This window comes from Bos indicus, chromosome 10 (assembly GCF_029378745.1).
Source record: "Bos indicus isolate NIAB-ARS_2022 breed Sahiwal x Tharparkar chromosome 10, NIAB-ARS_B.indTharparkar_mat_pri_1.0, whole genome shotgun sequence".
NCBI classification, from domain to species: Eukaryota; Metazoa; Chordata; class Mammalia; order Artiodactyla; family Bovidae; genus Bos; species Bos indicus.
Window position 1 is genome coordinate 43,182,189 of NC_091769.1, and position 14,594 is coordinate 43,196,782.

Below are 14,594 nucleotides of genomic sequence, written 5' to 3' on the forward strand. Positions count from 1 at the left end.
ACCCTATGGCAGAAAGTGAAGAGGAACTAAAAAGCTTCTTGATGAAAGTGAAAGTGGAGAGTGAAAAAGTTGGCTTAAAGCTCAACATTCAGAAAACGAAGATCATGGCATCCAGTCCCATCACTTCATGGGAAATAGATGGGGAAACAGTGGAAACAATGTCAGACTTAATTTTTTGGGGCTCCAAAATCACTGCAGATGGTGACTGCAGCCATGAAATTAAAAGATGCTTACTCCTTGGAAGGAAAGTTATGACCAACCTAGACAGCATATTCAAAAGCAGAGACATTACTTTGCCAACAAAGGTCCGTCTAGTCAAGGCTATGGTTTTTCCTGTGGTCATGTATGGATGTGAGAGTTGGAACTATAAGGAAAGCTTAATCGTCGAAGAACCAATGCTTTTGAACTATGGTGTTGGAGAAGACTCTTGTGAGTCCCTTGGACTGCAAGGAGATCCAACCAGTCCATTCTGAAGGAGATCAGCCCTGGGATTTCTTTGGAAGGAAGGATGCTAAAGCTGAAACTCCAGTACTTTGGCCACCTCATGTGAAGAGTTGGCTCGTTGGAAAAACTCTGATGCTGGGAGGGATTGGGGGCAGGAGAAGAAGGGGATGACAGAGGATGACATGGCTGGATGGCATCACCAACTTGATGGACGTGCGTTTGAGTGAACTCCGGGAGTTGGTGATGGACAGGGAGGCCTGGCGTGCTGCGATTCATGGGGTCCCAAAGAGTTGGACAAGACTGAGCGACTGAACTGAACTGAACTGATTGTATTCTTCAGCTCTATTTGGTTCCCCTTTATATTTTCTAATTCTTTGTTAACATTCTTACTATGTTCTTCCATCTCTCTCTTACATTCATTGAGTATCTTTATGATTATTACCTGAAACTCTTTACCAGGCAGACTGTGTATCTTTTCTTTGTTTAATTCTTCTCCTGAGGTTGTCTTGTTCCTTTGTTTGGACCATAGTCCTCTGTTTCTATTTGCCTAGTTCTCTGTGTTTATTTCTAAGTATTAAGTAGATTGGCTATGTTTCTTGAATTTGGGAGGAGTGGCATTATGTAAGTGTTATCTTATGCAACCCAGCAGCACACCCCTCTGGACAGCAGTGCTCTATACTCTAAGCATGCCCTGTATATGGCCTGTTTGGGCCCTTCTATTGTGGCAAGGCTGACCACTGGGCGTGCTGGTAGGTAGGCCTGGCCCCTGGCCCAGTCAGCTGCTATGACCTTCCTGGGGCAGGGTCCCAGAGCTTATGCTACACTACTGATGGCAGGGCCAGGTTCAAGGGTGGCTAGCTATGGAGACAGGGAAGCTGGGGGTTGGCGCCAGTCTGCCAGTGGCTGGGTAAGCCTCCAGCACTAGTAGGGTAGAGGGAGGGCTCCACAATGATGCCTGTCAGCATCAGTGTCCTAGTGGTAGAAAAAACTCCTACATTCAGCTGTCACCAGCATCTGTATCTTCAGGGGGACTACTAGTTGTCTCCTGCTACTCCAAGAGGTTCTCCAAGATCTGCAGGTGGGTTCCTTTCAAATTACTGACTCTGTGCATCTGAGATTTTACACACGCCCTATAAGAGCAGAGTCTGTTTCCTACAGTCCTCTAGTTCTCCTGCACACAAGTCCTTTGAAGGATGACCTTCAAAGCCAGATTTTTAAGGGGCCCATCTTCCCTGTGCAGGACACCCCAGATGGGGAGCCCAATATAGGTTTTGGATGCTTCACTCCTCGGGGAGAATTCTGCAAATGTAATTATCCTCCTGTTTGTGGGCTGCCTATCGAGGGAGGTGGGTCTTGACTATATTATGTCTCTGCCTCTCCTACCCATCTCACTGTGGTTCATTTTTCATATCTTCAGTTGTAGAAAATCTTTTATGCTCGTCTTCAGGCCATTATCATAGATACTTGCAATTGGTGTGCCCACTGGAGGAGGGGAGCTCAAGGATGGGAGGAGATAAGCTCAAGGTCTTTCTACTCCACTCTCTAGACAACACTTCCCAAGAAAGCCTTTCAAGAAGTGTTTCTTCAAGATTAAGTCCTTCATTATAATCGAGATCTCACTTTCTCCTTCCTTTTCAGGGACTGTGCCTATTCATCTTGCTTCTCTAGATTCTTCTATCTCTAACCATTGGATCCTTTTCATAAAGATGCTGTTTAAACTTTTTTAGCCCCACATAAAAAACAATCAATCAATAGCCAAAAAAACAGCGAGGTAGAAGACAGGTAGGAGAAATATCAATAACCTCAGATATACAGATGACACCACTCTTATGGCAAAAAGTGAGGAAGAACTAAAGAGCCTCTTGATGAAAGTGAAAGAGGAGAGTGGAAATGTTGGCTTAAAGCTCAACATTCAGAAAACTAAGATCATGGCATCTGCTCCCATCACTTCATGGCAAATAGATGGAGAAACAGTGGAAACAGTGTCAGACTTAATTTTTTGGGGCTCCAAAATCACTGCAGATGGTAACTGCAGTCACGAAATGAAAAGATGCTCACTGCTTGGAAGGGAAGTTATGACCAACCTAGATAGCATAATAAAAAGCAGAGACTTTGTCAACAAAGTTCCGTCTAGTCAAGGGTACAGTTTTTCCAGTGGTCATGTATCGATGTGAGAGTTGGACTATAAAGAAAGCTGAGCACCAAAGAATTGATGCTTTTGGACTGTGGTATTGGAGAAGAATACCTAACTCCAATACCTGGTATTGGAGAAGAGTCCCTTGGACTGCAAGGAGATCCAACCAGTCCATCCTAAAAGAAATCAGCCCTGAATATTCACTGGAAGAACTGAGGTTGAAGCTGAAACACCAATCCTTTGGCCACCTGATGTGAAGAAATGACTCGTTTGAAAAGACCCTGATGCTGGGAAAGATTGAAAGTGGGAGGAGAAGGGGATGACAGAGGATGAGATGGTTGGATGGCATCACCGACTCAATGGACATGAGTTTGAGTGAACTCCAGTAGTTGGTAATGGACAGGGAGGCCTGGCGTGCTGCAGTCCATGCTGTTGCAAAGTGTCGGACATGACTGAGCAACTGAACTGAACTGAGAAGACAGACAAATCCACCACCAACTCATTTTCTTTTATCTACTGTTCTATCTTACTCTCCTCTTTCACAACTAAATTTCATAAATAAATTTATCTTTCAAACCACTCCAATCTGGCTTCACCTCTAGTATTTTTAAATTATCCTTTTAAAGTAGTCAAACACACCTAATTCCAAAGATTTCTTTAATGTAACTTCTAGGCAGTATTCTTTCTGAAACTTTCCTTCTGTCTCTTAATGCTCTTTATTATTCCTTTGCCATTTCTCTTAGGATACTAGATTTTTTAATTTAAGGGAGAAATCTCAGGAAGCTGTCCTAGGCCTTCCTCCCACTTGGAAATCTGTGCAATATAAAAATTACCATATATAAAACTGAACTCACCTTTCTTCCCATATTTGATCTTACTCTAGTATTTCAATCTCAACAAGTGGCACTTTTATATCTATTCAGCTGTTCAAGTAAAAATTTGGGAGTAATCCTTTTATCAGGCTCCACCCTCAAGTCTACATTTGGTCACCAGTCTCTCATATAATTCTTGAATTACTTCATTTTTTTCCATCCTTGCCCTACCACCCTACTATAAAATATCAGTATCTCTATCCTGGATAACTTCAAAAGTCTCTTATGAGGACCTGAGGAATGAAACCATCAATCTAAAGTCAGAGATCTTAAAAAAACAAAAACAAAAACAAAAACGCATATCTGATTATATCACTCCCTTACCCTTTAATGACTTCTATTGCCCTTAGATTAAAGCTCTCATTTATTTTTACTTGAAATATCTAGTTTATAATCTCATCTCCCACCAAATTTCTTCCTTTTTCTCTGCTCTAACAGACTAACTTTTCTTTAGTTCCTAAAGCATACCATGTCTCTTATCAAGGCTTTCAAACATGCTATTATTCCTTCTGTTCAGAACACTTCTGATCAGTCTCTTAATTACTATCTCTGTATTTAATCCTTCAGGTTTTCAGCTTACACACTGCTTCCTCAATGAGTCCTTTCCTGTCTCAAAAATATGCCTGCATATCACCCTGTATTTCCATTCCATAACAGTTATTACACTTATCAACTGTTTGCTGGTAATTTCTAAATTTCCATGGAAACCATTCTGTAAGCTCTTTGAAGACAGGGATTATGTCAATGTCATCCACTGTTGTTTCTTCAATTGCCTGGAGCAAGGTTTTGCATTTCAAGGACTAAACAGCATGGTGATATCATTACAGTTCCAAAGTAAGAGTAGATTTAGAAAACCTGGCAAAATATCGTGGGGAATGAAAGTGGAGTTTGGTTGTTTTCATAACCAGTAAAACATTAATTGAGGAATCAAGTAATATGCTATATTTAAGCAAAACAATTTTGATTTTTAAGAGATTAAATTCATTAATTATTACAAGTCTGCGAATGATGGTTTAAATTTTAAAATATCTTTCTGACTGGGTTATTTAATATTTTCAATTAAAGTTCATTTAACATTCAATAAAATATTTACAGGGTACCTTACTACATGACAAGATTATGTTATATACTAGAAAATGACTAGTTGGTAAGGACTGTTTAATGACTATTTCTATTTATATAAAAAGTACATATATAAACGTGACGGTATATTAACTAAGAGTAGGTTCTAAAGTTGGTTTGCCTGAATCCAAATCCTGGTTCCACTACTTGCTAGGCATATGATCTTGGGGAAATGAAATTACTTGTATTCTTTCTTCTTTTCTTATTTGTAAAATGGGAATAGTAATAGTACTTATTGCAAAGGACTGTTCTGAGTATTAGATGAGTTAACATGGAAATTATTTGGCCTAATACTTGGTGCATAAAGACTACCCAATGACTGTTAGTAGTTATCACGATACTTAATAATTTAAAACTTAAGTTCATGAAGTAGAAGATTTCCTTCAGTAAGTAACAACACATAAAGCTTAGTTCTATAGTCTTACCAGAATTGAAGATAGAGGTATAAAGGGAAATAAAAGCATAAGAAAGAATGAGGAGACAGAAATAAAACAGAATATAAAAGGAGAAAAAGATACTGGTAAATAAATACATTTGTATTATATATAGAGAGGCATAAACCTGACAATGGGCAGGAAGTCCCTCATTCCTGATTTAGAACTTGTGTTGTTAAATATAATATATTCAAATAATTCTACAATATTTTCAGAGAAGAAAGCATAGTTATGAATATGTAATTATATAAGAAATAATAATTTTTAATACTTATTGGAAAACATCTTCTATGGGAACTTCAGCTTAATTTAAAAAAATTATTTGTATCCTGTTAATGATCTGTATTGGAGAAGGAAATGGCAACCCACTCCAGTATTCTTGCCTGCAAAGTCCCATGGACAGAGGAACCTGGTGGGCTACAGTTCATGGGGTTGCAAAAGTCAGAAATAGCTGAGCGACTAAACTACCACCAATCATCTGTAAACAGAGAAACTAAAAAAATGACCACATGGCTTTCTAAGGAGTCTCTTTAGTGAAAAATAATATGGTACAAGTGCTCTGGCTAAATTTTCATTCTCTTAGTCCAAAGCAATACTCCTAGAACCTGTATTTACATGGAAATAGATGTCCTTTTTCTTTAGAGAAGACCAAACTCTCACTACAGAAGCTGAGGTCTAAAGAGAAGAGAAAACACTTGTGGATTTCTGGGAAGATAAAGGCACAGATCTGATTCTAATTGTACCTACCGCTTAATAACCTTAAGCAAACCAACTAAGTAAATAAAATGATATCGTGCAAGGAAGAATCATAATCTTAGTTCCTTCCCAGAACTAGGATTAAGAGAAGTTATCAATTAGTAATTATATGCAAGACAAGTAAAGTCTTCATTGCTAATTGATCTGTCACTAAATCTATTTTAACTAACTTAAAAGAGTGAATTAAAAAACAAACTCTAAGGCCACATTAAACATTTATTTTCAATTATTAGATTGCAAACATTCTTTACCTCAAAGTCATCATCGTCTCCTTCGGTGTAATGTGTGTGGTTGTCTGGATTATTCACTTTGTCCAACAGTTCAACTGCCAGGGCCCTAGAGAGACCTGGCTGCCCTACAAATGTATGCTAAATAAAAACAAAACAAAACTTCATGAGTATGCATTTATATCTATGGCTTATAGAAACTGTTATTTGTTCTTTTCCATTTAGTAACTATCAGAGATAAGCATATGGAAGCCTACCAGTGCTAATAGAGAATGTATTATAAAAATATTAATCAGAATCCATAATTAAATATTACAATGCTAAAGAATTATTGTGAGGTTAGTTTATAATATGAATAACTTCTCTATGTAAAGTTAACTAATCTATATTAGGCTGCCAAATTACAACCTTGGCTATAACAATGACATTTATTACACATGTCATTATGCACATGCAAATAAATATTGTGGTAAAGTCCATATCACAATAAGAAAAAAACATGTATAGTCTATGCTTACATATATTTAATTCAATAAAATTATGTTAGTATAGAAAGACATAATTTTTATAACATTTAAACAAAGTTTTCTTAGATTGTTATAATCAACTTTTCCTAATATAAAAGTATTTTATAAACACATACACAGGAGCATTCTATAAATTTACATAAGAAACCAAAACAGAGAAAATCAATTAGTTTTAGATGAAAGCAAAATTTTAAAGACTTTCTCCAAGGCTGCTGCTACTGCTGCTGTGTCACTTCAGTCGTGTCTGACTCTGTGTGACCCCATAGACGGCAGCCCACCAGGCTCCCCCGTCTCTGGGATTCTCCAGGCAAGAACACTGGAGTGGGTTGCCATTTCCTTCTCCAATGCAGGAAAGTGAAAAGTGAAAGTGAAGTCGCTCAGTCATGTCCGATCCTCAGTGACCCCATGGACTGCAGCCCAACAGGCTCCTCTGTCCATGGGTTTCTCCAGGCAAGAGTACTGGAGTGGGGTGCCATTGCCTTCTCCATTCTCCAAGGCAGGGGTGGGCAAACTACAGACCATGAGCAAAATCTGGTGTACTGCCTCCTTCTGTGAATAAAATTTTATTGGGTATTAAAGCCATACCCTTCTTGGCTGCTTGGCTACGGCTGCTTTTGTGCTACCGTGGCAAAACTGAGGTGACACAACAGACTATATGTCTCACAAAGCTTATAATACACACGTTTATATTAAAAGACGTTTATATTAAAAACCTAAATGCTGCTGTTCTAGTGATATGCCTAACTAATGCATGACTATAGAAAATACTCCTATAAATTCAATGACTTACAGTCAGAAGTCTTTCAGCGGTTGGTCTTTTTTTGGGGTTTTTGGTTAGTGCTATTTTGACAAAATTATGGAATGTTGATGACCTTCAAATAAAAAGAGACATGTACAAATATATTTCACTAATATTAGTTCTTTTGTGTTACTAAATAAAATTAACTTACAAGCAGTTAGAAAGACTAAAACATATGATTTTTTTCTTAGGCCTCTTAGCTCTATGTAAATAAAAAAACTAAACCCAAAACAGAGTATTTCCTTGGAAAATATATCAGGTTCAGCTGTTAAGTAAAATACAATTAGTGAACAGAATACTAATATATATAACCTCTAAAATGTACACTAAAAGCTAGAAATGGGTAGGTGTGTCATCTATAAGGTTAATAACCTTGTGTTATAACCACTTAGGAATCAAAATGACCTTTTCTCACTGCTTAATTTATATGATATATAAATGTTTTGCTACACGCAAATTGTTAGGTGGCATCAAGGTAGGGTGGGTAATTAAACAGACTGTTTATACCTTTAAAAAGTCACTGAATTTCTTAGGAACAAGGGAAAAGAAGAGGGAGTGATCTTAGTAACCCAGAGTTTTCCTGCCACCTATACTGATGAAATGGGGAAAAGAAGATATATAGGAATCTGGGAATTCCCTGCCAGTACAGTACAGTGGCTAGGACTTGGCACTTTCATTGCCATGGGCCTTGGTTTGGTCCCTGGTGGGGGAACTAAGATCCTGCAAGTTGTGTGGCATGGACAAAAAATGAACTAATAAAAAATTAATTACTTAATTAAAGGAACTGCATTTTGATTATGAATTACTGACAAAGAGAGGTATTGTACCATTGCCAAGATTTCACAGGAGCAAAGACTGGGCAAGAACCAAAAAGAATAACCTTAGTCATTACCAATGACAGTAATGACAAAGCAGTTCTCTTTAGGGAAATCAAATCCCTACATAACATTGGTAGTTTGTGGTCCTCATATCATGGAGTGAGAAAGTACCTAAGACTGGCAAAGGTACTTCAATGGTAATAACTGTTTTGGAATCTCACTATGAATGTAGCTATTTTAGCTAACAGTCATTCATCCTTGAATGAATATTCAGTCATTCCTGCCATAAAGTCCTCCAGTTCTAGTTGCTTAGGAACTTAGGCTTACAAGGAACAAGAGAAAACAAAACAAAACAGTGTCAATACAAAGGAATACAGCTAGCAGCAGGATATAAACTCCTTAACTTCTACAGTGTGATTTGCCTTTCATTCCTGGTACTATCCCCAGAATGGCCTGGCTCCTAAATAATACTATGCACAGGCAGGCCAATGAAGCATTAAAAAAGTAGTTTAGAACTTGTTTTGGGGACAGGCCTTTTAGAATCTGAAATAAAATATGGATTGTCCCTCCAGAAGAAAATGAATACACATAAATAATTCCAGGGGCTCATATATCTCCCGAGATTTCCCAAGAGATCCATGTATAATAGATAAAGAATCACTAAATTTAAGAATTTGGAAACTTTAATTTGTACAATAAGTTTCTCTTATTAAATGTATGGGAAGACATTACCAGAAAAATAATTTTCAGTGTTTATCATCTAATTGAAGACATCCTTATGGACTATAAGAATTGGCAAGTTGTTTTACTTTGTATGAGAAAACATTAGGATGCAAATGAGTAATAACTGTTTTAATGTTAGGGAAAATAGGTAGAGAAAAGCCAATGATGATTGATTTTAAGTGTCACTGTATCTGGGAAACTGTGTCCTATTACTTCTCATGAAAGTCAACATGAAATTACTGGAAGTAAAGGAATACAGGCAAAATGAGTCTCCAAAATCTTACTGTATTCATTTGAAATCATTTCCCCACTACATCTCCTATTCAAGCTGCCAAAGCAGTACATTATAATGGAATACTGACCAGGAAATAAACCTAGATCCTTGTCATAGCTCTGCCAAGTAAATTAGATATGTAACTTTAAGGAAACTGTTTAATGCTCTGAGCTTCAGCTTTAGCATCTTTAAAATAAGGGAATTAAACCTCTGTCTCTTTCAGTCATAAAATTCTATAAATCTACATATCTATAACTCACCATTTTGTTTTGTCCTTTAGTTTTGGAGGTTGAAAATTACTTTTTGACATTAAGAAGAGGGCCCTGGAATAAAAATTTCAGTTAAAGAGCAATACAAAACACTTTTATTATTACATACAATAATCAGAATCAATTCTGCAATGAATTTATGCAAGATTATTACATATGTAGGTACTCAAGATTTAACTGATATGGAATATGGAAATTAATGTTTTATATTTTGGATACCTTACGGAAAATTTCTCCTGGCTCTAGAGAAGATATTTAAATTTCCAATAAGCTCTTATTCACAAGGCAAAGCAACTAAACATTTGAGAAGGTTTTTTCTATCATACTGTTACATATATAACTAGTATTATATCTTAAGCATAAGTCTATATAATTGTGTATCATTGTGTTAACACACGGAGATGATATACTACTCTAACATTAGGTTGTATGTTTAGCCCCTACAATTATTTTGGGTGAATAGGCAAATCATATCCACTTCTTTATCTGTTTCCCCTTTTGAATGAAACAGAAATCAACCTACAAGAGGACCTTCCTTCTCCACGAATTAACCTTTGACCAATCTTTTTAATGGACTGTGGGGGTAGAAGACTGAAGGATTTTAAAAGGAAGTTTTATTTCAGTATTTCCTACAAAACTCCAATGTTTTCAAGCAAACTTCTTAGTCTTTTTTATTAAATACCAAAGATCTTTTCTTTTTAAAAATCAGATGATTCATATATAAAAGAAAATTGAAGAGAACAAAGTCTATATTCCTCTCACCCTAAGACATTATTTTAAATCTTCTGCTTTTCTTTTCAGTCTTTATCTAAATATTAACCAATTACTAAATTATTATAATAGGTAACATTATGTTCTGCTTTTTTCCCTGATAATCAATTTCCCATGCTGCTTTGGTTTATATATATGTATTAGCTGCCCTTATGACTGCACATTGAGATTTCCCCCCTGCAAGCCTGAAGCAGATTCTTAGACTTTTCCTGAATTATTTCCTAAGTATAATTTTCACAAGTATAGAATCAATGCAACATTTGTACTGTTCATAACAAATAACATCCAAATTATTTTCCTAAAGGTCTGTACTTATCAGCATTCCAGCTAAAAGCAGGTATCTTTTAACTTATATATCTTTTTTTTGGTGTTGTTGTTATTAGTTTTTTAATTGGAGGCTAATTACTTTACAATAATGTGGTGGTTTCTGCCATACATTCACATGAATCAGCCATGGGTGTACATGTGTTCCCCACCCTGAACTAACTTATACATCTTTAGGTACTTGTGAGGTTAAATAGTTTTCCATGTTTCTCTAGTATCTGATACTTGCTCATAAACAATTTATCTTTTGCTCTTAGAGTCTTTGAATGAGTTACCTATGTAATAAATATCAATAATTAATATTATATGTTGGGAGAATACTTTCCCCTATTCTGCTGATTTTCTTTTTAACCTTTACTATTTACATTAAAAATTTAAATTTTGGCCCAATTTATCTTCTCCTTCAAAATATTAAAAACCCCTTCACAGTCTCTCAAATATTTTTTCTAAGATAATATACTCTAAAATATAAATGATTTAGTAAGCATCTACCTCTTCATCATTCCTAGACAAAGTATAAAGAAACAAAATCAAATGAGAACAGAAATTAAAACCTCATCTGCATTCTATCATTTGTTTATAGTTCTACTTAGGACAAAAAAAGAAATGTTTTTAATCAATGGAAGAATAAAAAAAAAGACTTAAAACTTTTAAAATGATAACTGCTATATCCTAGTATGTTTATTAAAGGAAATCTGTTTTAAAGAAAAGTTTCAGACAGACTCTATGCTATGTTAGAAAGAGCAACAGGTTTTAGACGAGATTATTCCTAAGTCTCTCAGAATACTTTTATTATTTCAATATACTTTGAAATGAGCTTAGAATACCCAAGTTGTTCGTACTTCATTCTCCCTGAAGACCTTACTACTAACTGCATAATTGTAAATACTGAGAACACCTCATGGGATGAAGATCAAACATAGGTGGTTGAAGTTCTCCAAGTTCAATTGCTGTTATTCCTACTGCCCAGATATCACAGAGTTGGTTGTAGCCACCATTCTTTTCCACTGCTGCAACTTCAGGGGCCATCCTAGAAGGAATCAATAAATATAACATTTTTGTTTTTAAAAAATTATATGAAATTTGTTCTTTTGTTATATTCACTAGACTTCTTGGAGGGAAAGAGGCTTAGAGGCATTTACTAGAAAAGAAGAAACTTTACTATTAACAGAAAAAAACTTAATAAAGACCACATATACATACATACACATGCTTCTAAAACTTTGGTTCTCAAAATCTTGTGAATACTGTTTTATAGCATGGGAAAACAAAAAGACCACCTAAATCTCTGTGAAGGTCAGAGAAAAGTTCCTCAAAGGAGATGAGACTCACAGAATAAATTAGCAGGGAGTTGAGGGGGGTTGAGGAACCTGGACAATTTTGTTAGAGGAAACAAGTACGAATGCAGGGAAACAGGCCAGCACGGCACACAGAGAGGAGACAGGATGGTGCTACTCAATGTATGATCTATAGGTAGATACAGGGCCATAGGCAGTTTGCTATCCGCCTCCGATAAGTACAGAAACTGAAACTAAGTATTCTTATCCAGATAAATGGTCATTTTTTTTAGCAATTTATTTTAAATTTATTTTATAAAAGTATCAGTCTGTGGTGGACAAAATATGAAAAAAAAAAATAAAGTCATTCATCAGTTTGAGAGAGTCTAGAAAGTACTTGGAAAATAAACCTCAGAGACAGAGGCTAGATAATGAATGGTCTACTGATTATATGAGAAAGATTCGACTTTACTGTGAAAATGGAAAATTTAATTATGATATAAAACTCATGGCAACATGAAGGATGGTGTGAGAGGAAGTGAAATCAGAATCAGGCAGATGAATTAGAAGACTATCTGAAAAACACGAGGGGAAAAAAAAAGGACTTTTCAAAGGCAGTGGCAGGGAGGATAGAATCAAGGGGCTGACTGAAGAGACTGAATATAAAATACCTGTGGATACTGAAGTAGTGCTATCACCAGACAACTGTTGAAAATATATAGGACTGAGGGTCAACTGAGTAGCTGAGTTGGAGTTATCTGTTTGGGAGTTGCTGTGTGTACTTAATTGCTCAGTCATGTACAACTCTTTGTGACCTCATGGACAGTAGCCTGCCAAGCTCCTCCATCCATGGGGTTTCTCCAGGCAAGAAGACTGGAGTGGGTTGCCATGACCACCTCCAGGGAATCTTCACAACCCAAGGACTGAACCCAGGTCTCCTGCATTGCAGGCAGATTCTTTACCATCTGAGCCATCAGTCAGTGGTATATGAAAATGGCATCTAAAGTTATAAAGCATAGATGATATTACTCAGGAGTTTTGAGTGTTTATTATTTTTAAATTAATTTATATTTATACTGAATATTCACAAGGTAGAGATCACTTTTATGTGCACTTAGGTACAGAAACATATGACACAGTGTCTCTCAACCTAAGTGTGTATAAGGATATAATGAAAGCAGTGTTTTAGAAAGATTATTTTGTCAGTAATTGGAAGGATGTAGTAGAAGCAGGAGGGCTGGTAAAAACTAATGGTAGAATAAGATGCATGATAAATTTTAACAACACGCAAATGAAATCCTAGATTAAAACAGATGCAATATCAAAAAAAAAGGGTAATAAAATGACACAAGATTATAACACAATTTTCTTTTGAAAATCTCCCACCTATGAGATCTCTAAACACAGCATCTCAGGGACAGGAGGAATTATTGGCACTTTAACACAGGAAATGCTGGACAAGGAAAATGAGTATCAAAGTTCTGTAATCCATCAGATCTATGATAGTGTCAAGGAACCTGAATGTCTCCAGGCTTCAGTCAAGAACAAATTGTATTACTAAGCATCAATGTTGTTCACTAATCTTAAAGAGATGAAATGGACAAAATTCAATCATAATAATATCTTACCAATAAGGAGTGCCAATGAAAGATTTTCTCTTTGCAATAGTAGCTGTTATTTTTGCAGCTACACCAAAGTCAGCTGGTGGGGTAAAAACAGAACAGAAAATTTTAGTTTTCAATAAAATCACGAACATTTCTAAATTTCATCCTCAGAGACATCATTTTAATAATTCAGATAGCAATACTTACAGAAATGTATATAAATTGAATATAAATATAAATTGAATACCTAAATCCCTTCCTGTTTAGTTCAAAACATAATCATTGTAAGAAAATAACTTATTGGCACTTTATTAGAATGAAAACATACTTTATTAAGAACAAAGTTATTAAAAAACTTTTCATCACAAGTAACTTAAATTGGGAAAAAAACAAACCTCTGGATTCCTTTTATTCTAACACAACGAGGTTAGTATTTCAGTGCTGTTTTTCTGGAAAATAATTTTTAGGAATTTGAAATAACATACCTAATTTTACATCACCATGATCTGTCAATAAAATATTTGCACCCTAAAGCAAAAATACAAATGCTATTAAATTAGTATCATAAAATTCCTTTCAATAAAATTATCAATTTAAACAGTTTATTTATTATTATTATGTTTTATTGAAGTAGTCGATTTACAATGTTGTACCAATCTCTGCTATACAGCAAAGTGACTGAATAATACACATACAGACATTTTAAAAAATATTCTTTTCCATTATGGTTTATTAATAATTCACTGTACTATATAGTAGGACCTATTGTTTATCCACCGTATATGTAAGAGTTTACACCTGTGAATCCCAAACTTCCAGTCCTTCCTCCCCCCAAACCACAAATCTGTTCCCTGTGACTGTGAGTCTTAAACATACTGAGTTTAAATTAAGTTAAACAGACTTACTTTGATATCTCTATGCATTTTGCCTTTAGTATGCAAATAGGCAAGACCCTGAAGTTTAAAAAAAAAAAGTATATATTAGCAAAACTGCAAACTTCACACCTAAATTTCTACTTAAATTTTTATTGAATAAGAAAAACCAGAATGTCCTTTTTTTGAGGGGAAAAAACCTAGATGTGTTTCTTTTTACTAATCAATGTTTACTCAATTTTAAGATTTTTGAATTCATTTTCTGATAAAAACAAGAAATAGTTTACTGTAACATCATCACCACAATCAAGATAATGAACATATTCATCACTCCCAAAAGTTCCTCT

The 14,594-nt window shown here is 35.5% G+C and overlaps 1 protein-coding gene across 2 annotated transcripts in view; it reads right to left on the reverse strand.

The window, feature by feature from the left end:
• Positions 1–14,594, reverse strand: part of MAP4K5 (mitogen-activated protein kinase kinase kinase kinase 5) — a 126,516-nt gene that overhangs the window by 52,025 nt on the left and 59,897 nt on the right. For both annotated transcript variants that reach the window (XM_070797392.1, XM_070797391.1), the window contains exons 6-12: positions 14,281–14,328; positions 13,861–13,903; positions 13,400–13,472; positions 11,393–11,524; positions 9,391–9,453; positions 7,307–7,388; positions 6,014–6,130 (exon numbers count right to left, since the gene is read on the reverse strand). In XM_070797392.1, coding sequence (XP_070653493.1) covers positions 6,014–6,130; positions 7,307–7,388; positions 9,391–9,453; positions 11,393–11,524; positions 13,400–13,472; positions 13,861–13,903; positions 14,281–14,328 — 558 coding nt within the window. The remainder of the gene's footprint in view (positions 1–6,013; positions 6,131–7,306; positions 7,389–9,390; positions 9,454–11,392; positions 11,525–13,399; positions 13,473–13,860; positions 13,904–14,280; positions 14,329–14,594) is intronic.